We start from the raw sequence: 24,846 nt of genomic DNA, 5'->3' as shown, positions 1-24,846 counted from the left end.
AATTTTAAATTTCCACGCAAATAAATTCCGTGGTTGAGTTAAATGAGAATTATAATATATATATAAAAAAATTCCCAAATTTATATACAATATAAGCTTCTATATAATGTAATTAAAAAAAAAAGCTTACGTGTTGTAAAAATACATCAGATATTAAATTGCTATTAAAAACTTTCGTTAGTATTTTAAACATTGTGTTAACTGGGACTCAATGAAAAACAAAAAAAAGATATGAATCTAAAGCACTTTTTTATACAAATACAATGTTGTCACTGGTTTTAATTTTAAAGACGCAATAGAATTTGGCTTATATGGACAAAACAGAAAAAGCTAGTCTATCTGCTAAATTTCTGCGCCAATCGCTCTTCATGTTAGTAAACATGTAAATGTGTGCCTTATATGTCTTACGTAATGACTGAAAGGCGGTAGGTATTCTTTTTTGAATTAAAATAACTTCTGCGGCTAGTCATTCCATCGTTAAAAAATATAGGTGTATGAACTCATCAGCGGCAGACCTGCGTGCCTTAATCAGTCTTACAAAGCGTTACAATGCTACAAATTCTCTAACACAATTATCCCTTAGTGTATTTTTTTTTATGAAAAAACTTTTAAATAGTTCGTTTCCTGATAAACGTTCTATTTAAGTCTTCCGATACTAGCTGTCAAGTTGAAATTTAAACATCTGAGGAGGAATCTCCGAGCTAAAAGCTTCGAGAGATAATTCTTGCATACAATATCGGCTCCGTCGTGATACCGCTAATGAACTCATGTTGCCGTGACAGTGTGAATACAGGATTAAAGTCATGTGACCACCCCATTAAAAGTTTTGTTTTTCCTAATCTTTATTTCGTGTCGTAACTTTGAATGATTTATGAACGATTAAATAGAAATTTTGATGTTAACTTGAAAATAGTCCACTATATTTAAGCGTCTTGTATTTTCATTAGTTTTTTATTACTCACACCGTAAAGCTACGAATTGGTTCCCAAAGGGACAGTGAATAAATGAGATAATAACAATTTCGAATAATTTCATATAATTAATTTATATTCAATATATTTATTTGCATAATTAAATTACGCAATACTATCACAGGAACCGCTAATTAATAAATGAGTTCCAGGCTATGGTACATATAAAAAGGCAGCCATTCCGTCGCACGGTTAGTTTTTGCTTATTTAAAAATGTCCCCTACATAAACCAGTTACAAGACGTTTAGACATACAATTTTTTATCTAGCCGCTTTGTAGGAAGGTCTATTTTAGCTTGATGTTAAAAAAATATTTAATAAAACAACGTGATCTACTGTACACACTACAGATCATTTGGAAGATAGCCTTTACGGTAATATTAAATGCAATACGCACGCAACTTATTAATTAGTCAAGTTTAATTAAATATTACAAATATAGGAACAACTATTACGCCATTATTGCCGTGGATATGTTCTGACGTTGGACGATTGTGTTATGAAATATTGTAATAGATATATAAGGATACGATATCGCTATGATAGGAATCTTGAACGCGCGTCTATGATTGTAATAACACAAAAAAACACTTTCATTGCCATGGCCATGAATGCACACGGTTATGTTCACTTTTTTATACAATGACATTAATTAGATAATTGTTTTGAATCATCCAATCAACATTCTTATCCAGCAATTTGTTATCCGATTATGATCCGTTTCACATATAAAATAATTGATAGTGTCAATATTAAGTTTTAAATAAAGATGTAAATTAAAAGAAAAATTGTTGAAATAAAACGATCGAACAGCCAATAAACGTATAGTATGTTATTTTATCGAGAGAGAAAAAAAAACGATAAACGAATATAATAAGATACAAGGAATATGTGCGTTGGTGACGCTGGACATGTTTATTGTTACATCTGCATTAAACTTCGTATCTTTAAGTAGGCATCGTGTGAAAACTAGTATAGATTCTTAACCTGGGTCAGGTATGTGGAGGGTTTTTAAGTAGCTGCCACTATCCTCATAATAAAATAAATGCAGAAATGTTTAAGTGTGTTACTCAGTATATATAAACTTAATACACAAAAAAGGTACATTGATGACTGCAGAATACAGCTTTTATTTAAGTTACTTTTAAAGCAATTGCCTAATAGATGGTTAGGGTATTATTTATATTGAATATCTCTTGACTTCTTATATTATTCTTATTCTCTAATTTAAAGTACATATAAAACAAAAAATATATATATATCCTAATAATATATCTATTAATCTATTTAAATAGTATTGTTGTGTATTATCTGTGGAACCCTTGTTTATGCAAGCCGACACGCACATAACAGGTTCTAGATAGCTAAGTGTAAAACAGTCAATAAGTAAAAATTGATTCAGAATTAAGATAGGAATAATGTTGTGCACTTAACATTCAAAAACCTTGCGATTTTAAATTAAGAGTTATATTTTATTGTACCTACTCAATATTTTTTTTTAAATAATACAGTTCCATTTTCATATCAAATTGATTTGTAGTAATACTATATAAGTTAACATAAGTTTTCAACAACTTTTTATGTTTCTTAATCAAGTGTATTGATTTATTCGTGACAGAAAATGTAATTATAGACACTGCTGTCAACATTTTTATTTTTAAAACCATGAATCTTATATTACACGTAGATTACAAGTCAATTAACAAATGTGCTAAATGTTATAACGTTTACAGAGCTAATTAAAAACATTAAAATTATTCACGTACAATAAATATAAAACAGCCCTTAACATTGAATATTTTGTTTAACGCTATTAAATTTTTTATTTGTTTGCTGGCAACTTCCTTCGCGTGTTTACTGTTTAATGTCTCTATTTAAAATTTCGACATATATTTAATTAAACAATTTGACAGAAAATAGCCTACGCAGTTTTTAATATAATTTCACTGTAATCTTTATACAAAACATTAAACAAATCATTCGTGACTTACACATAAATGCAACTTTTGCCACGTTACTCTGTTAATACGATATTTCAAAAATTTTCGAAGTAATAATTAATAATAAAAACATGAGACTGGCAATTAAAATAAAGAAACCTACCAAGTGCGTATCTAATTGCAAGAAGGATTTACGTTTTGTGTACACGCATAAAGGAACCAAGAATAAAAAATGAAAGGTGAATTGTACATTTTTTTGCCCTAACAAATGATTGAAGGATCCTTAATGAACTGCCTCAAGCCCTTAGGTAATACAACACGCTGAATTAATTCCCATTCAGACTTTTATTGTCGGTTTTAAAGTCTTAGAATCGCTCAACTATTTGGTCTAGTTACTATAGTGTAGATATGAATCAATATTTTTTTTTATTCCAATTACAGTGTTACTTCTTATAAGTAAGTTTGTAAATTTTTTATATGTCAAAGGGGGCAAACGAGCAGAAGGCCTAACTAATGGAGTACCGTCACCCATGGACATCCGCAAAAAATTTTGCAGTTGCCTTGCACCCCTATTTTGGGGAAGAAGGAGAGGAAAGGGTGGGAAAAAGGAAAGGGTGGGAAAAGGGAAAGGGCAACCGGCTCTCTCACTCATCGGATGAAACGCAGCCGTATAAGACTACTTCACGCCAATCTTCTGTGAGAGGGGGCTACTTCCCCGGCCAAGCCAGCCCATGTTCGAGCTGTAGTAATTTCACTACAGCTAGGCTCTACCTCTTTAAATTTATGAACGTCAGCATTCTTCATTTAATTAAATTACAATTTTTGTTTAAGTCACTTTTAGACTGAAATATTATAAGAACACGTCAATTATATATTTGTTTTTCGATTAAATTTAGGTAATACAGAATTATTTATGTAATAATTAAGGTTTAATAGTATTTCTGATTACTTAACATATGTCCGTATAAACCGACCACTAAGCAGGCAATTGCTTTTAGATAAGCTACATACATTATCATTACAACTATTTATTGCTTAAATGATTTTTATATAAAACATCTATTTTGTATTAAAATTTTCTAGATTCGTATACCTAAGTCCATTTTATTTTAAGTGCGAAAAAAGATCAATACATTTTCAAGCGATATTTGAAATGTCTGAGTAAAAGGCAATTTAAAAAGGTATGCACAAAACCTACCTAAAAGGTATTCGAATTTATCTAAGGATCCGTTCGTTAACCTGGTTTCTGAACGTTGCGAACCGAACCGAACTTAACCGTCGTCGGCGTCGTGGCCCGTCACTGACAACGATCTCGCTCCCATTGTATTCTATACACAATTGATAACACTTCGCTAACAGATTTTTAACGTAAACACCACAAATTTCGAAGAAAAATGTATTAGCTCTTACATATCTTTTTTAACTTAGATTGCGTTATTATTAAGCGTGGGTTTAACGTTCTTCTGCGCATAATTGACGACATTTTTTAAAAACTGACATCTGACGATAATTAGTAAGATGAACATAAATATCTGTCTCGTCTATACACATAAAAAAAAATTATATATACCAACTAACGAAAACTTGAATCACAAATATACTTATTTAAATAAAAACGAGTTGACGAAAATACCTATTTAATCAGCTAATGGGTTGGCATTGTAGACTGATAAGGTTTTTATCGCGAAACCTTGGGACACTTAAGAAATGTCCAAACTTAATTGATACCCCCTTGTTTTTATAAAATTCTAATAATTCAAATTACACATTATCTACATTCTTGAGACTTTAACCAACCGTAAAACAATATCATTTAGGCGCCAACGCGTTATGTAATGACTGGGTCAGTACAGACGGTTCTTAAACAATAAGCAATAACTAAACTGAATGAGTAATAACCTGAAACTAGTTAGCATTTAGATAAAGCATTAATTTTAACGCTGTCACAATACTAGCCACTACGAAAAAGGTATTTATTATTCAATTTACGCACAAAATACAGATACATATCTATTACGTCTTACTATTAGTACGTAATTCGTGGGAATGTTTTTAGGGTAAGGTTCCGTACAAAGTGAATTTGTAACTTCTTATTTCGTCATACTTTTATAGATACAAAACATTGTTTAAAAGCATATAAAATTGAGTTTTTATTTTTACTTATAACATAAAAAGAATGTTGCAAATTGTCTGTTTTTCTTTATGGAGCTTGTAATTGATTAAATTATCAAGTGGTACAATATATTATTTTCATCCTAGACTGGTTCTTCACACAAAAATACCTTTGATAAAAGTCGTAGGTATGTGTATTAATATTTAACAATAACTTTTGTAAGAGACCATTCACATTTATTTCATCTGTAATTTGTTACAGTTACATAAATTATGATTCTGATACAGCGACAGTCTATTTTAAATACAATGTAACACCGGAGTTGAAATGTATGAATTTCATTTTAGCTGAACATGAGTAGAGCAACAATAGTATCGACTGCAAGGAAAAAGTCGTGACTGGCTTTCAGGTCAACTGGATGCTGGAGGCGTAAATAATTTTGACGTCCGATCTTAATTATCGCTGCATCGTTAGAGATGACCGACGGCCGAAATCAGCGCTGTTGCAACATCGGGGCTGAGTTTTAGTCACTGTATCAACGGGTACATCGCCCACCGTAACAACTACAACCACCTGCGTGATATTGACGTTTGGCAGCGGACATTGTAATTCTTTTGTTACTATTGCTATTGTTTTCCCAGCGATGACTTGCTGTTTCTTACCTATAATCGATACTGCAGATAAGCCAGATGAGATATATTTATTACAATTCTCGAGACATGAGTCATCAATGGACTTTGCGATGTGGAAGAGTACTATCATTAGTGGTATCGTAATTTATATCTCATACGCCTACATCTTTCCACGGCTAAAATTGTTAACTAATATGTAAAATAACATTATTTATACTGCGATAAAGTGAATAAAATACAACATAAAATATATTTCTTAATTAAAAAATAACAATACTGTCACGACCGGGATCGTGATTACAGTGCTGCATATAATTCGTTATTTTCAATTTGATATAAATAACAAAATGAAACAAAGATGACATAGTCTCATTTGGTTTTAGTTCTTTAATCGTTAACCGCTTTGTAGTCGCCGCTGTGCCTGCGAACATCTCGATCCGAGGGGGACGTTTGAAAAATTCAGAGCTCGTGATTTCGGTTCGTGTGGTTCATTTATTTGCCGGGAGACCGTGAATATTGTTTACGTCAAGATATTAGAAGGTTTCCTTCTATCCATTCAACTCGCATTATATTGTACTTATTATAAATTCGCTACATCCAATAACGGTTATGGCTTGTTCACGGACTGACGTTCCATAAGTATGTATTATGTTCTTTAAACCTACGTAATTCGTATAAAATTTATATACGCAACCCTTTCAATACATAGATAAAAAATAATTATAAACATTTATACCGTGTATGGCCATTGCACAGAAACATACATCAAGAAAGTTGTGCTTAAATTGTCTTTATTAATTACGCGTATGTGTGATTAATTTAATTACGTCACAAATTGCAGCCGAAATCGTACAGCGTACTTTTCAATCCTGATAGAATATTCAAATGCATATAATTCGATATGTAATTATGTTTTCTGTTTTGTTTATCAGAATTTATTTGCCACACGCGATTCGAAATGCAAGCTATCTCGAAAATGTGAGATACTTTGAAAATTATATTATCGATCAAGGAGAAATACGTAAATGCCCTCGGGATGCAAATTTAGGAGAAATCAAAGGTTCTTAAGTACCTGCCCTCTGGGGTTTTGATATGGACTTTAATGATAAGCATTACTAGCGGATTCATATGCCACAAGGACAGTTTTTATATAATATATAAGAAAATTATACTATTTATCATCCTACTACAACAATTTTGATAGACTCAATATTGTTCCTAATTTCGTTATTATTCAGGTGACTGCATAATATCGCTTCTTAGACTGTAGATTTCTGTAAGCTATTTTGTGAGCTTTGTCAAAATCTTTATAAATATTTTGACGAAGCAATTAGTTGTTCTACCACTACTTGTTCTATAACATAATATTTGGGAACTATTTGGCGGAAAAAAATATGTTAGTTATGTACTTAAAGATCATGTACAATACAAATTTTATATATTGTTAAATCCTTGGTGAATTTTGTAATTTGCAACATTATCAAGCCATCTCCAAAAAGACGTGGGGCTGCTAAGTTTTTTGGTAAACATAGGGCCAATAAATGTGCTTAAGGCGATTGAAACTGAGTATTTTATTATCGGTACACTTTATCCGGAATACTTTTCTCCTTATTTTTCTGCGTTTTGTAGGCAACGAGTAACGTGCAGACCCCCATCAGCATACTAATGTATTCATAGGAAAATATCTTATATAATAAATAAATCAATTAAAAATAAAATTATTAACGCTAAGATTACAAAGAGACCTTTATCGTATTTGTATATGGCCGATTTTTGTATTTCGCAAAGCAGATAATATAATAAAATGCATGAACAAAAACATTGAGTCTCCTGTAATAACTTGAAGATCAACATAATTGTGCTAAGTCTCCGGGGTATAGCGGTTAGTTTGCGGTCACGAAGCTCTCTAAACACAGTCTAACCCTACGCTACCATATCTGTCGACGGTCTCAGACTTACTCCGGGTTCATAACTCCATCCGCACCTACATGAAACAAAGGAACCATAAAATTTCCCATCTACTTCATTCTCACTGTGGTAATATTAAAATATTCCTGCAAAAATAATATAACTTGATCACCGCTATACCAAATTAGTGTTACGGATCAAAAGCACAATCAATTTTCACAAGTGATAAATTACTTTACGATACCCATAGTAACTAATATCTTTTGAAAGAGGTGCAAGGTGAAATAATATAAAAATGGGGAGAGGCAATCAAGGCGTGACGTCAAGATTTTGGAGGTAAATGACTAGAATGATTGATGTCCATGAATTTACATTGCGCTGTGCCAAAACGACAAAATTGTAAGGTCATTTTTTAAAGCTAAAGCGATCCGCTGGAATTCGATCCCTAATAAAATAAAAGTAAGACCACAGTACCTTATTTGATTAATTACTCTTTAGCTTTAAAGCCTACATAACTTTCACTATCTGATCTCAACGATATATTATTTTAAGATATATTCATATAATATTATTTTACATATATATTTATATATTATTACAATAACCTAATAACTCAATGCTTTGGATAGGTTTATTATGGATATAATTACATAACGTTACAGCTAACCTATTTTTTAAACTGTGCTTGAGGTTTTCCTTTTATGAAATTTCCATATTGCTAGTTTATTAACTTATAACAATAGTCGAGAAATTCAACGTTCGCAATTAAAAGTCAGGTAAGCGTAATCAATGCTTGTCTTTCTTATATTATTGCTATTAATATTGTTAAATAATGTATGCGTTAGACATTGGAATCATCACGAGATAATAAATGCTCGATATATCGCATTAATCGAGTAGTGAAACGTAATCAATTATCGAAACTTGAATAATTGAGGTTTCGACTAAACCGACGTCTTGTCATTTCTCTTCCCTTAATCGATTACTTCAAACATGAACTCTAGGGGGTCCACTAGCAAAGCCGTATAACTTCTAAGTTTTTTTTATAATAAATCTTATGTCATTTTTTTTTATACTTTTCAAACGGTTTTTTCTTAGTGATTCTTTCCTATTGGTTCCCCTTACGTAACTAAATGCGCTTCATTAATACAATTAGTGTACATCATTTACTTATTCAGTTCCTATTCACAAATTTATACATGCGCTGTGAATTTGTACCGTAATATCAATAAAGTGCTTTATGTTTACAATCGGTCTTAACATTTCTCAAGCTTTCTTATTTCTTGAACAATAAATTTTATTAACACATTTCAATTTATTCCCTAACTGACACGCTCATACAATCAACGTTAATTGCTGCTTCTCTTACGTAAAATCTCGTAGGCGTCGTGAAGTTTTCTTCTCGAGACGGCACCCTGTTGAACACAAAGAAAAGATTGAGTCATCATAACAAATGCGCAGCTTCTCTTGAGCAAGGGCAGAGAACTCTCAACAATCGGTCTCATCTTATCTGTGACGTCTCCGATCATTGAGCTCCGAATTCTCTGTGCCTCGGCGGATGACGAAACTATGGCGGTTTAAGTCTTTCGCTCCCCCGTCCCTTTGTTGACTTGTCGAGTTTTGTTCGAACGGCTTTTTGTAAAAGTTCACCGGCTGCATTTGTAAAGATCGACTCCGACTTCATAAATCTTATCTAATTCATCTTATCAGGCCGGTATAAAACTGTATACCTTATTAAAAGTCCACAAATAATTCTTTCAGAAGTGTTGCACTCTTTTAACCAATTAATATTATTTACCATTTTTACATAAAAATTTGTATTTCTAATTTGTAATAGTTTTTAGATTTAATTACGATATTTGTTGATATTTTTAGCAATTCGATAATTTAATATAATAATTGACGCCTGCAAGTGAATTTTTGTACTAACTCTCCAATACAACATTTCGCTAGGATTGGAAAAAATACGAAATAATCTAAACAATATAAGAATAATTTACTATTGGATTTATTTTAAAACAACCACATTAAAAAAGTTTTACGTGAAATACCCTAAATGTATTTTATCATCCTGTCAGTCCGTAGATACACATTTGTCGAGACTCGCTCGCAGGCTGCATTTTTAGAATTATTAATTTCGTTCGTGTTCTTATACTGTGTTAAAGTGGCCGATTTTCTGCCCGTATTATAAATAAAACATCAGATGTTCTGAATCCATAATGTTTTGTCGATATTATTGTTACTTTTGTTAGGGATTCAAATTTAGTAAATAATCGAGATATAACTCAATGGGAAGAATATACAGAAATAGATTATTTTATGTCGTTTTTTTACGATTGCAGGTCGAAGTGGTCATTTTAGATAAAAATGACAGTCCACCGGAATTTAAAAACATTCCACCAGCTTATTTTGCCTCCGAGGATTTGGCGCCCGGACAGCTGATAGCCACAATTACCGCAGAAGATCCCGATACTATTGGAACAATAACGTATACTATACAAACAGACGAAGCAACACCTTTCGCGCTCGACGCTCAAAGCGGACAGCTTTCATTAAAGGAGCCGCTGGATCGAGAAACGATTTCAGAATACCATGTGCTGATAAGAGCTGATGATGGAATGCAGTTTACAGATGTCACTATTGTTGTTCAGGTAAATTAATACACTTAAACTATATGTCAAAGATTAAGAAACTGTGATAATTAAATTTTATATCATTATTTTGTTCTATAAAACTATTAATTCTAACTAAGGTATTGTAAAACAATTTAGCAGTTGGGTTAGGATGGTCAAGTTAGCCACTACAAAGCCTTATATGTTTTTTTCTTAAATTAATTAAAATACATTTGTATGAAGTATATACTTTTCACGTGATTGTTAAAATAACGGTCACAATAGTATTATATTGATTTATTTCATGAGAAAACTAACACAACTGACACGTACATTACAAAATTTACACGATCATTTAAACTATCGACGCTAACATGGACTTTCTTTTAAAAAGGTTTGACACTTCATATCAATAACAGCTATCGATACTGAGACATCAAATAAGACCATTCGTCACACATGCGTGGGAATGGATTGAAATTACGAAATATTTTGTATTGAAATCGATTTTGTTTTAATTCAAGGTCACCGATACGAATGACAATCCACCGATGTTCAAAGAGAGTGCTTACTCCTTTGACATACCAGAAAACGCAGCCCGGGGTTCCGTGGTTGGTACAGTGGCGGCTATTGACCTCGACTCCGGACCAAATGCTCAACTCACCTATAACGTCATATCGGATTGGGCTAACGATGTTTTCTCACTCAACCCGCAAACAGGAATTTTTACGTTGACAGCGCGCCTCGACTATGAAGAGGTAAGAATTATATTGCTCTGATTATATTTATATACATAAAAAGGTAAAATAAAAATAACTTAAGGTAAGTTAATGGTTTTTTTTTCTGAACCAGTCTGCATAACGTGGCTCTTTTATTTCTCATCATTATTTCCTTATTAAATCATTTATTCCTTAGCTTATGTTTCAAGTAATTAAGTCTTTACTTGCGAACTGAACATGGGTGTGAATGTTTCTTTTTGTATATTTATGTCCAACAAACAGATAGTGAGAAATAAAATCACTTTAAAAGGTTAAGTGATTGAGTTTATTTTAACATTCACCGGTTAAAATAATAGCCAATTACTGCGGTTGTATTAACGAAGATATGATAATAAGGGCTTTTGCTGATCATAATTCGTGTTCTTACAACTCAATTGAGATTTGAAAAATTGTTTATATTATAAGTATCCGTAAATTACGTAATAATATTGGGTAATACACCAACTGTTTTAGATCAGTTCAATACCTTTATAATTTGTTAAACTATTTAACAGAGATGTTTCTAAAAAAGACGAGTGGGAAGGAATTTTCGAACGAATACTTTAATTAATTGTCTGCCACTTACCACAATCGTTTTTCTACTCGATAGTTCTCTGTAATTAAACACTTCACTTGTTGTAATCAGATCTAAATATAGCAAAAATGTTAATTGAAAAAAAATTCTTGGCACTTGGCTGTAAAATATCGCTGATTTTTTAATACGATAATACGATACGATTGTTTTTCTAATAAGATGAAAAGGAAGAAAAAATATAATTTATAATTATTAAAATCAAACTATTAGAATAGCTCAATACTAGCATCTTCGTATTTTATAGTGCAAGATTTCCTGAACCTTCGTTCAAAAATCGTCTCGTGCACTTTTCGCAGAAAACGTGCATCTTAAGTTATTACGTTTGGCCGGAGGATATGAATTTCCCGACAGAAAATCAAAATAGAAATATTAATCTTTTAAATACAGATTAAATCTATTTGTTTACTTTTTCAAGTTTATTATTATACAATCGTTGCATAGTATAATTCATAATAACTATTATCGTTACCAAGAGAAATAATATGTTATTAAAATAGCAAATGAAAACTGTTTTTATTGATAATAGGAAATGTAATAAATATTAAGAAAAATCTAATTTAATTCTTCCTGATATTTGAAAGCAATATCTGTGGTCTAGCCATCGTCCACATCAGAGCAGTTCGTGTACTTGTATCGGTTGAGACAATTATCTCAACATAGATCTTAGTCGGGCCGTTGACCGCTCAAGTAGTTCTATTGCACGACGCGTTACGTTCCAAAAGTTGAACGAAATTAAGCAACAATCTTTGTCTTAGTCTCATAACGTATGACTCATTATGTATTGAACCGAGGAAGAACACTGTATTATGCTTATGTTAACAGATTTATGTCAAAATGAAATACATTTAAATTTTTTGCTCAAAACACATTTTTTGGTGAAATTTTATGACGTAATTATTAACATTAACCGAGTAGACAGATATATGCATGAGTTCATTAATTATTTGAGATCATCAAATTTGCGGTTTCTTAAGTAATCTTGAGTTCTCTGAAACGCTTTAAGGCTCAAAAATAAGATAAGGGTAAGAAATATTTATTGCGAGCTTTATAAAATATTGCGGGTTGTAGAAAAGATGCGCAACTTTGAAGGACAATGATGCCTTTAAGCAGATCTTTAATATAAGTCGGGTTCATAAGACTGACACACCTATCTTGTCAGTTTTTAATAACACTCCATGTGGATTATTTTGAATATAAAATAGTAACATATTACTTATTTTAAAAACAGCTCCATTAATATTTTTGATTTATGATTTTGTGAATACATAATGTATTAATGTAATATAAGATAGGTATGCTGTTTATTGTCGCTATTTAATTTAAACTCTTCGAAGACTTATTTGTTCTTTTTTCAATATGTTACGGCTCCCTAGGCGCGCCGGAGCAGAATACACACTTTACGGGTTTTTTGCCTCTCCTTCAGTTAGAATTTAACCTGCTTTTTATATTAAAAAACTTTCAAATCATTCTATTTAATTAACGTAAATCATTATGTATTAGCTTAAGCTCCGCTGCGAAATTTAGTTGGCAATTAGTACTGGTTCAATGAAATAACGGCAAATATTAAGCATTAGTATATTGTTAAGATATATGTACAATATACAAATTGAATTAGTGGATTACAATATGTTTTGCAACATCCTGTTATTAGGAGTCCACGTGAGGTATTATTTAATCCCGCTATTCATGCAAACCTGTCTGCCACGGACCACGAGCGTGGCAAACACTGCTAAATGTTGCCGTTTAGAAATGCTTTCATTTCACTTCACCAATTGTAAACAAAGTGGTAGCGTACAATAAAATATGTTATATCTTATAATCTCTGTTCGAGTTAAAAAGTTTTGGTAATTATTCTATATACCTAGTACTTGTTTCATATTATGTACCGAGCTGAGTCAGTACATATATGAAAATTAAGATTCTTAGTCTAAGCAACGGTCTAACCACATATTTCAGCAGAATGTATAAACAAATCAAGTATCCCTCTTGTATCAAGTCAGTCGTAACTGCTAATTAGTAAAAACAATTCGCCGTACATTCGTTTTCTCGACCGCCCGCCAATTCCGCGTACCCCTCTAGAGAGCTGCTAATTTTATCCCGGTACAGTTTTTTCGCGTCGCGCATCATATTCGGCATTTGCCCACTCGATCCTCCATCGAAATTAAGGCCTGAACAATGTCTGACAAAGCGACCGTCGGCAAAACATTCAAAAGCCGGATTCCGAGAGCGCTGCTTGTTTTTAAATCGCCATCTCGCTTCACGATCCACGAATGAGTGAGTTTGTCATAGTTGGAAGTCTTTGGTGACCTATTATATGGAACATTCGTCTGGTTGTTAATATATATATATATATCATATTTTTGTAAAGTAAATCTTAAAAAGCAATGAACTTTTGTATTATAGATATAACAATAAAAGACAACTGTTATGTGACAGTAATCTTTAACAAAACATAAGACAAAAAAAACTTATAATACATATAGGTACATCATAAGATATGCCTAAAATAAAATCTAAATTATTTTTACAGACTCAACATTATATAATAGTTGCGCAGGCGCAAGATAATGGACATCCTTCTCTTTCTGGTACAGTGACGGTTTACATAAACGTTATTGACTTAAATGACAATGCGCCTGTCTTTGATCCAATGAGTTTCTCGAACGAAATTCTTGAAGATGTCCCAGTTGGATCATCTGTGGTGACTGTTAGCGCTACTGACATCGATTCAGGTAATTCAGGTTTATCCGATGTTGAACAACTGTTATCTTATACTTAAAATGTGGTTCCCGAATATGTTTTATTTATAAATAAATAAAAGTAACATATAAAATGTCTTTTACAGGTTTTAACGGGAAATTAACATATAGTATTTTTTCGGGGGATGATAACCAGGATTTCAAAATATCTTCAAATGGTACGATCTTTACATCAAGTTTATTAGACAGAGAAACTATACCAATATACAATTTAGTAATTACTGCTAAGGACTTAGCAAAGCCACCCGAACCTCGGCTATCGGCTACAGTGCAGGTAATGTTATTTACTGTCATAAAATCGGATATATATTAGTTTTGACATTTTTACGACGGTCTTTTTCTACATATTTGCTTTTGTACCAACAAACTCGTGTTTGTTTTCACATACTGTTGATATTTTCCATTGGAGTTGACTGAGAAGTATTGATTTTGTACCATAACCTATGAAAGCTTTTGTTTCTGTATTCAATGTTTACGAAGTAGTTTAATTATTATTATTTGGTGTCAATGTATATATTATACTGATTAAAATGTTGTAAGGTGAATTATTATCGTATACCTACTCTTTTTTTAGCAAAGACTTTTAAATTTCTTGAAGTTTTAATAATTTCTCTCAAAAGTTATGTACGGTAGAGTTTTTATATTTTAATTTTTGAGGTTTATTATTTTTTTTCCTTCAGGTTACAATACTCCTAAAAGATGTAAATGATATGGCCCCTGAATTTATTTCTCCAAAAACCACTGCAATATCTGAGAATATTCCATTAAATACTGTAATAATGACTGTAAAAGCTATTGATAAAGATGAAGGTAGAAATGGGTATGTTGAATATTTTATGGCGCCAGATCCTGAAGTGGATGGTTATTTCACATTAGGAAATGTTGATGGTATATTAAGAGCAACGGGAAAACTTGATCGAGAGCTAAAGTCTAATTTTACAATACTTCTGACTGCAAAGGATCGGGGAGACCCACCCAATGTTACAAAAGGCAAAATCTTTATAAAAATATTGGATGAAAATGACAATAGTCCTGTGTTTGATCCAAAACAATACAGTGCTTCCGTGCCTGAAAATGCAAGTATAGGAGCAAGTGTATTACAAGTAAGTTTTATGTTATATATTAATTTGTGTATTGGAATACCCTAAAATGTTTAAATTAAGTTTTAATAATATTTATTTAAAATTAATTCTCTTGAAATTGTATATGAAAGTGTTTATTTAATAATGTCTGTTTCAGGTATCTGCAACTGATGTCGATGAGGGTATTAATGGTAGAGTAAGATATTCCATTGCATCCGGAGATGAAAATAGAGATTTTAGTATCAGCGAGGATACTGGAATTGTTAGAGTAGCTAAAAATCTAAATTTTGAAAGGAAATCCCGTTATATTTTATCAATAAAAGCTGAAGACTCTGGCAAAGACGATATAAGGTTCGACACTGCGGAATTATCTATATCTATTCAAGATATAAACGATAACCCACCAACCTTTCTTGATACTCCATATTTGGCTTATGTTATGGAAAATGTAATTCCACCTTACGGAGGATATATTCTAACAGTACAAGCATATGATGCAGACTCACCTCCATTCAACAACCAAGTGAGATACTTTATAAAGGAGGGTGATTCAGATCTCTTCAAAATAAATGCTTCTTCGGGACAAATATCTTTATTACGGACTTTAGATCGTGAAGCTCAAGATGAATATACACTTTCTCTTGTAGCTATGGACACAGGTACTGACACAAATTACCTAAACATGTTATCTAAAATTGTTTTATTATTTTTTATATAATTTATTACTTATATTTTAATAATTTTTTTAGGTTCTCCCCCACTCACTGGTTCTGGAACGGTCAAAATTATTGTACAAGATGTTAATGACAACAGTCCAGACTTTCAGAGGCAAAGTTATAAAACAAGTGTTAAGGAAAACTTACCACCAGAAACTGAAATACTTCATCCCAAAGCAATAGATAAAGATATAGGTAATAATGCAAAAATAAGATACAGTTTATTAGGAGATAAATCAGAAAGATTTAGAATAGATCCTGTAACTGGTGTTGTTTATACAAATGCAACATTGGACAGGGAAGAGTGGGAAGTCTACTATCTTATAATAATGGCACAAGACTCTTCTACTACAGACCCAAGAACAGCTACCGCGAACCTTACAATTATAGTTGAAGACGAAAATGACAACACACCAACATTTCCTCAATCACTTTATGAGGTTTATATATCTGAGAGAACCGTGCAAGGTGATTTTGTTTTTGGCGTGAAAGCGAAAGATAATGACATTGGAGATAATAAAAAAATTGTATATGATATAAAGGGAGAACATCATAGCCTTTTTACCATAAATAAGGATACAGGAGTAATAAAAGCAAAAGAAAATTTAATGAAATACAAGGATAAAATGAGATCGACTTTTAATCTTATAATTCTAGCAACTGATAGTGGAACTTTTCCTAGAGAAAGTTCCGCAGAATTGATTTTAATACCAAAATCAGGAAAGAATTTTCCAAAATTTACCGTGAATAACAAATTGACTTTTCATTTTCTGAAGATACTCCAGAAGGTGTATTAGTAACTAGACTTTCAGCAACATCGCCAAAAATTGGTCCTACTGGACTCCTTCAATATTCAGTAGCGGGAGGAAATGTAGGTGATGCCTTAAGGGTTGAGCCCATGAGTGGTGAAATTTTTATCACAGGTAGAGGCTTTGACTACGAAACAATGCCATTATATGAGGTTTGGTTTGAAGTAAAAGATTCTGATAATCCACCATTAAAATCTTTTATTGAAATTGAAATTAAAGTTACGGATGCTAATGATAATGCTCCTATTCTTGAAAATTTGTTATATAACGCATCCATTCCTGAAGAAGAATCCCCACCACAAACGGTGATAAAGATTGAAGCTCATGATGATGATTCAAATGAAAATGGAAGAATTTCTTATAGACTTGTGAATGATTACGAAGAAACTTTTGCTATTGATTCTGATAGTGGTGAAATCTTTACCAATATTGCTTTAGACAGAGAATCAATACCATTCTATGAAATTTTAGTTGAAGCTGTTGATCATGGAATACCGCAATTAGTTGGCACATCTACTGTTCTGGTGTCTGTTTTAGATAAAAATGATAATCCACCAAGATTTACTCGACTTTTTAGCGTTAATGTAACTGAAAATGCTGAAATCGGTTCTTTCGTATACGAGTAACAAGTTCTGATTTGGATACAGGTCCTAATGCTAATGCTACATACAGTTTTGTGGAGAATCCTGGAGAAAAATTTGTGATAGATCCAATCAGTGGAAATGTTACTGTCGCTAAGCCATTAGATAGAGAGCTACAAGATGAATATATTCTTAAAGTTGCAGCCATAGATGGAGCTTGGCGCTCTGAAACACCTTTGACTATAACGATTCAAGATCAAAATGATAACGCTCCTGAGTTTGAATATTCTTATTATAGTTTCAACTTTCCTGAACTTCAAGAGAAAAACAGTTTTGTCGGTCAAGTAATAGCTACTGACAAAGATAAACAAGGTTCGAATTCTATTATATCTTACTCCTTACAACAAAGCTCGGACCTATTTTCAATTGACCCTGCCACTGGAGAGATAGTTACTAAATTTATGATGAATTACAAAAGAACGTCTGTTAATACATCCCCAGAAAATACATATTCTGTTATAGTCGTCGCTACTGATAATGGAAAGCCACCCATGTCATCTGAGTGTTTAGTCACTATAAATGTTGTAGATGCAAATAATAATAAACCTAAATTTAAAGAGCATGAGGACTTAGTACCGGTTCCTCAAGATGCTACGGTTGGAGAAAAAATAATACAACTTCAAGCCGAAGATAATTTAGATTTCGGTATAAATGCTGAAATTGAATATAATATATTTGGTGGTAATGGCACGACTTATTTTTCTATTGATAAACTTAATGGGTGGATTATTATCGGGAAACAATTTTATTATACTGGGCAGTATTACCAAATCAAAGTTAAAGCAATAGATCGTGGTGTACCACCACAATGGGATGAAACAACGGTAACATTTGTCGTTACTGGAGAAAACATTTATAGCCCACGATTTACAGCCTTGAGTTATCAAGTGATAGTTCCAGAAAATGAACCAATAGGTTCACCGATATTGTCATTGGATGCTAAAGATGAAGATGAGGGACCCAATGGTATAGTAAGATATACAATTACATCTGGCAATGAAGAGAAAGAATTTAAAGTAGATCCAGTTACTGGTACTATAAGTATTCTAAGATCACTTGATTATGATGAAATCCAAGAATATCGCCTAAATATTACTGCAAAAGACTTAGGTTTCAAACCGAAAGAAACGACAGCTACGGTAACAATTATTTTAACAGATATAAATGATAATGCTCCCCGTTTTAATCAGTCTCAATACGTTGCCTATTTAACTGAAAATTCACTGGCCAAGAGTTTTATTTTTAAAGTGAAAGCAACAGACATTGATTCACCCAAAAATGCTATTATAAAATATTACATTAAAAATGAAATGTCCACCTTGTTTTCCATAGATGAAAATTCAGGTGATATTTTTTCTAATGAGGTTTTTGATTTCGAAGAAAAAACCGTATATAACTTACAAATACTGGCTGAAAATCCTGATTCGGTCATGCAAAGTACAGCAGAAGTTATTGTTTACATCACAGGCATAAATGAATATTACCCGAAATTCATTCAACCGGTGTTTCATTTTGATGTTTCTGAATCAGCTGAAGTTGGCACAAATGTTGGTGTTATTCAGGCTACTGATCAAGACAGTGGAGATGATGGAATAATATATTATTTACTAGTCGGTTCAAGTAATGATAAAGGATTTAGTATCAATTCCCAAACTGGGGTTATAAGAGTTGCAAGATATTTAGATAGAGAAACACAAAATAGAGTTGTACTGACAGTGCTTGCAAAAAATTCAGGTGGAATACATGGAAATGATACTGATGAAGCTCAAGTAATAATTTCAATTCAGGATGGAAATGATCCTCCTGAATTCCTAAGGAATTATTATGAAGCAACTATATCTGAGGGCGCTCAAATCGGTGAAGAAGTTATCCAAGTTAAAGCTGTAGATAAAGATGTTCGATCACAAAATAACCAATTTAGTTTTTCCATCATAGACGGAAACTTAAACCAAGATTTTAAAATAGATCCTCAGGGTGGAAGTATTGAAGTTGCTCGAAATTTGGATAGAGAAAAGGTATCAACTTATTCTCTTATAATTGGCGCCATTGACACTGGGGTTCCTCCTGAAACGGGTACTGCCACTGTCAAAATAACATTGACAGATATTAACGATAATGGACCAGTTATAGACACTGCCAGTTTTAATGGAGCTGTATATGAAAATGAACCTCCGAATACAAGCATAACCACATTATCAGCAAATGATCCTGATTTACCGCCTAACGGTGCTCCCTTTACCTATGCCATAATTGGAGGGAGACATGAAAATTACGTTAAAGTACAAAAACATACAGGGGTACTTTTGACAAATAAAAGAATAGATAGGGAGCTCACTCCTTATTTAGATATAGTTATACAAGTGGAAGACAGTGGAACACCCGTTATGTACTCTAATTTTTCACTTCAAATTAAAATATTAGACAAAAACGATAATCCTCCTTCCCCTCGATCAGCTCATGTTTTGGTTTACACGTTCAATAATAAAATACCTAGTGGACCAATAGCTGACGTAAAGCCTAACGACTCTGATATAGTTGGTGACTACGAATGTAAATTAATTAAATATTCCACATCTGACACCACTCTATCATTATTTAATATAAGAAAAGGGTGTGATCTCTACACAAACACTGTTAAACCTGGTCAAGGATATTCTTTCTCAGTATCAGGCAACGATGGAATTCATAAAGACGTTGTATCCTCAATAAGTGTTGAATTCTTTAGCTTCACTAATAGTACTGTCGAACAATCAATCACTGCTAGGATAATCAACATGACAGCTACAGATTTTCTAACATATTATTATAGAACAGTTTTAGAAATATTTAGAGATGGCTTAAAAAATAAAGAGATTGTTTACTTGTATAGTATAAATGAAAAAATGGAAGATATAGATTTGTTGATCGCTATAAAAGATAACAATTCTGTTTGGAGTAAGGAAAACACGGAAAAACATTTAAAATCGAAAGAACTCGAAATTCAAAAAGTATTAAAACGTCAAGTGATAATTCCCTTCTATCCATGTTCTGCTCATCGATGCCAAAATGAAGGTACTTGTACAGATGCTATAGATGTACTGGATGGTACCAAGATAGTAGAAAGCTCTAGTTTAATACTTTCATCGCCTCTTGTGCGTCACGACTATGTGTGTCATTGTATAGATAGATTCACTGGAAGTAATTGTGAAAAGCGTCAAGATCCATGTTCACCCAATCCTTGTCAATTTGGAGGAGTATGTCGTAAGCTAGGACATGATTTTGTTTGTTCCTGTTCATCAAGACGTCATGGAAAAACTTGTGAGTTGGAGAGAAACGATGTCTGTAGTAGCAATCCATGTAAAAATGGGGGATCATGTAAGGAGAGTGCTGATAGAAACTCCTTCTTTTGTTTATGTCGGCCTGGTTATCGAGGGAGTCAATGTGAAGCTTTGGTTGACTCTTGCAGACCTAATCCATGTTTGCATGGAGGAATATGTATTGGTTTGAAACCAGGTTATAAATGTAGTTGCATAAATGGGCGTTATGGAACACATTGTGAAAGCTCAACGTTTGGATTTGATGAATTGTCTTACATGCAATATCCAGCATTAGATGCATCTACCAACGACATTACAATAATATTTGCAACTACAAAGTCGGACGCCCTTCTTTTGTACAATTATGGTGCCCAAACGGGGGGAAGATCAGATTTTATTGCAATAGAAATACTTGGTGGCAAGCCTCTTTTCTCATTTGGTGGATCAAGGACATCTATTACTTCTGTGGCATTGATGGATACTGACAAAAATCTTGGTGACGGTAAATGGTACAAACTAACGGCTACAAGAAACGGTCGAGTAATATCACTCAGTATTGGATCTTGTACCGATCATGGAGATGTCTGCACCGAGTGTGAACCCGGCGACGATTCTTGTTATAACGATGATACTGGACAAGCTGGGTGAGTAGTTCTATGTAATCTTAATTTATTTTTTGAAAAAATAAGGAGACATCGCTGTTTATTTTGATGTTTGTAACTAATGATATTTTTACATTTTGTTTCAGAACTTTAAATTTCAATAATGAACCACTACTTATTGGGGGTCTTCGTAAGGCTGATCCAGTGTTAGAACGGCCAGGACAAATTCATTCTGATGATTTTGTTGGCTGTTTGCACAGTATTACGATCAATGGACGTATTCTAAATTTAACAAATCCATTAGATTCCCGAGGAGTTCATCCTAATTGCGCCAGGAGAGAAAAAGGAGCATGCTTTAAACAAGAAATATGTGGATCTGGTCAATGTATTGATAGATGGAAGACTCACTACTGTAAGTGTGATAATAACATCATTTCAGCAGATTGCTCAATGTCGCTTCAAAGCATTTCTGTTGGTGAAACCGGTTTCATATCTTATGTTATAACTGAAAAACACAGAAGAATGCAATTATTAGATTCATTTTATGGTGGAAGTACTATGTGGGAGCGAAAATTATCTAAAGGAAAAACTATACCTAAACTTAATCCAGCAAAGTACCTTTCATTTTTATTCAGAACATATAGAAAAGAAGGTGTTCTGTTTTACTCTGCTACAGATAAGTATTACACATTAATTGAATTACTCGGTGGTAAAGTCACTTACACTTCGAAACAAAATACTATTGTAAATATGAGCCAGACAGAAACATTTGATGTTTCTGATGGAAATTGGCATAATATAACGTTATTAGCTCATGGAAGAAGTATAAGGTTAATTATTGATAATAAAAACATAGGAGAAGAACTAGACGCTGCTGGAGTTCATGATTTCTTAGATCCATATTTAACCACAATCTCTTTAGGAGGGATAAAAGCTGAATGGATTACAAACTATAACAAGTTTGAAGGATGTTTTGCAAACTTTACTGTAAATAATGAGATTCAACCATTTGCTGGTAATGGTAGCATTTTTAAAGAAGTTACAAAAACTGGAAAAATTTTACCTGGATGTCACAGTGCCTTTGGCGCGGGCTTAGTCCAAAATCCTGATCCATTAAATATTGGTCTGATACTTGTAATATCATTTTTCATTATTCTTTTGGTAGCAATAGCAGTTTCTTTTCTCGTTTTTCGCCTAAGAAAGCAGAAGAAAGAAATAGGAAATACACCGACTAGTAAAGGGAATATGAGTCACACGAAACAAAATGGTGGACCTGCTATGTTAAATACTCCAAATTTAATTGCTGGTACTAATGACAGTCTGATAAATAGAAATATTCATAACAATGATACTAGTTTAAATAGTTACATTTCTGAAAATGCAGATATTATGCGCAATGTTGGCCATATAGTTGGCCCTGAATTATTGTCAAAGAAATATAAAGATCGTGATATAATGAATTTAGATCATCCAAGAAGCCAACGTCCTGATATAATAGAGCGAGAAGTGGTCGGAAAAAGTCCAGCTTTAAGAGAAGATCACCATTCTCCACCGCCTTTATCAACAAATACGTCTCATCATACTCATGATCATCCGAGTGGAATGGATATGAATTCTGAAGTACCTGAACACTATGATCTTGAAAATGCTAGTTCGATTGCACCATCAGATATAGATATTCCTTATCATTATAAGGCTTTTCGAGAAGCTGCTGGTGTCCGAAAATACAAAGCAACTCCTCCACCTATTGCGAGTTACCATCATAAGCACCAGACTCCTCAGCACAGACATTCACCACATCATCCGAGTGGGTATCCGCCAAGAGTATTATCACAGAATTCACAACCTCCACCTCAAACGAGACAGCATCAAACAACTCCACTTGCGCGGTTATCACCCAGCAGCGAATTAAGTCAACAACCTAGAATACTAACTTTACATGATATTTCTGGGAAACCATTACAAAGTGCCTTATTAGCAACAACGTCAAGTTCTGGCGGAGTTGGTAAAGACCCTTTACATAGTAATAGTGAACGTAGTTTAAATAGTCCAGTAATGTCACAGCTAAGTGGACAAAGTTCATCAGCTGGAAGAAAAACACCTAGTGCCACTCCCCAAGTTCCTCAGGTTGTATCTGTAGGAACGGGAGCAGTAGGACTAACTGCTGAAGAAATAGAAAGAATGAATGCAAGGCAAAGAACTTCTAGTCTTGTATCTACACTTGATGCTGTTTCTAGTTCTAGTGAAGCACCTCGTGGAGGTGGTGTTAGTCATCATATGTCACACAGACAGCACTCTCCGCCAGTCGATAACAGAAGTTCAACAGGATCAGATGATGAAAGCGGTAATGATAGTTTTACGTGCTCAGAAATAGAATATGATAATAATAGCATAAGTGCTGAAAAACCAGAAGATATAAGAAGATCAAACGTAAATAGTGGTAATAATAACAAAAAGCCAATTTTACCGCCTCCTTATGAAAGTTTCGATTCTTCATTTCGAGGTTCACTGAGTACCTTAGTAGCATCTGATGATGATTTAGTTCCTCATGTCGGTTCAGCTCTTTATAGACAAGCTAATGGATCACCGGCAGCAGCAACTTTATCGTGGGATTATTTACTAAATTTCGAAAGTATGATTGGGGTCTTTAAAGATATTGCTGAGCTACCTGACTCAGTAAATGGCCGAATGTCTTCTTCATTACGACTGCCAAACGGAACTCCGAAACCGTCCGAAGAATACGTCTGAGTAATCATGTGCATTTGTATATATTAAAATTATTTTGTACAATATTGTTTGGATCTTGTATCAAGATCTAGGTAGTTTCATGTTTCTTGCCATATATTGTTCAATTGAAAGTGATAAGACTTAAGTTAATACGTTGAACCTCATTGTAAATATTTATTAAATGTAGATAATTAATTAACTTTTATTTTAAGATTAAAACATAAGATGAAATGTTAGTTGTAAGTACAAAAAGTTGTAACGCACTTATAAAGACAGGAGTTAAAGATAACATTAAAATAAAAGTTTCAATATTTGTCATGTTTGCATTGCATTTATATTCGTTATTTAGTAATTTCTCTCAAATACAAAATCATTAATGTTATAAATGATTCAAAGTGTACATTACAATTTACATTTGATTGAAGCTCTTTATATAATTGTAGGTGCTATGATGCAGTTTTGTAATGAGCCATATTAATTAGTGAAATACGTGCCAAATGCGTCTTCTTTTCAAACGAACTGACTGATTTTTTACTTATTTGAATAATAAACCGAATTAAATTACATTGTGTTTGTTATTTGTTACCTTCCTTATAGTTCATAATTATTAGTATTTAATAGATTGTTACAATAAAGAATTTTAAATAGACGAATTCCTTAATATTCATCTCATAGACAGAAGTACA

General features: G+C 32.9%; 1 protein-coding gene across 1 annotated transcript in view; it reads left to right on the top strand.

The window, feature by feature from the left end:
* The window catches only part of LOC116768595 (cadherin-related tumor suppressor), a 73,136-nt gene extending 48,412 nt beyond the window's left edge, over window positions 1–24,724 (top strand). The window contains 10 exon segments of the mRNA XM_032659339.2: window positions 9,906–10,214; window positions 10,700–10,933; window positions 14,059–14,260; window positions 14,374–14,561; window positions 14,968–15,390; window positions 15,527–16,028; window positions 16,119–16,832; window positions 16,835–17,506; window positions 17,509–21,475; window positions 21,580–24,724. Coding sequence (XP_032515230.2) covers window positions 9,906–10,214; window positions 10,700–10,933; window positions 14,059–14,260; window positions 14,374–14,561; window positions 14,968–15,390; window positions 15,527–16,028; window positions 16,119–16,832; window positions 16,835–17,506; window positions 17,509–21,475; window positions 21,580–24,181 — 9,813 coding nt within the window. The 3' untranslated portion in view covers window positions 24,182–24,724.
* The last annotated feature ends 122 nt before the right edge of the window (window positions 24,725–24,846 follow it).

Source organism: Danaus plexippus, chromosome 4 (assembly GCF_018135715.1).
Source record: "Danaus plexippus chromosome 4, MEX_DaPlex, whole genome shotgun sequence".
Taxonomy (NCBI): Eukaryota; Metazoa; Arthropoda; class Insecta; order Lepidoptera; family Nymphalidae; genus Danaus; species Danaus plexippus.
The sequence above is the reverse complement of the archived record's forward strand: the minus strand, read 5'-3'. Positions and strand labels throughout refer to the sequence as shown.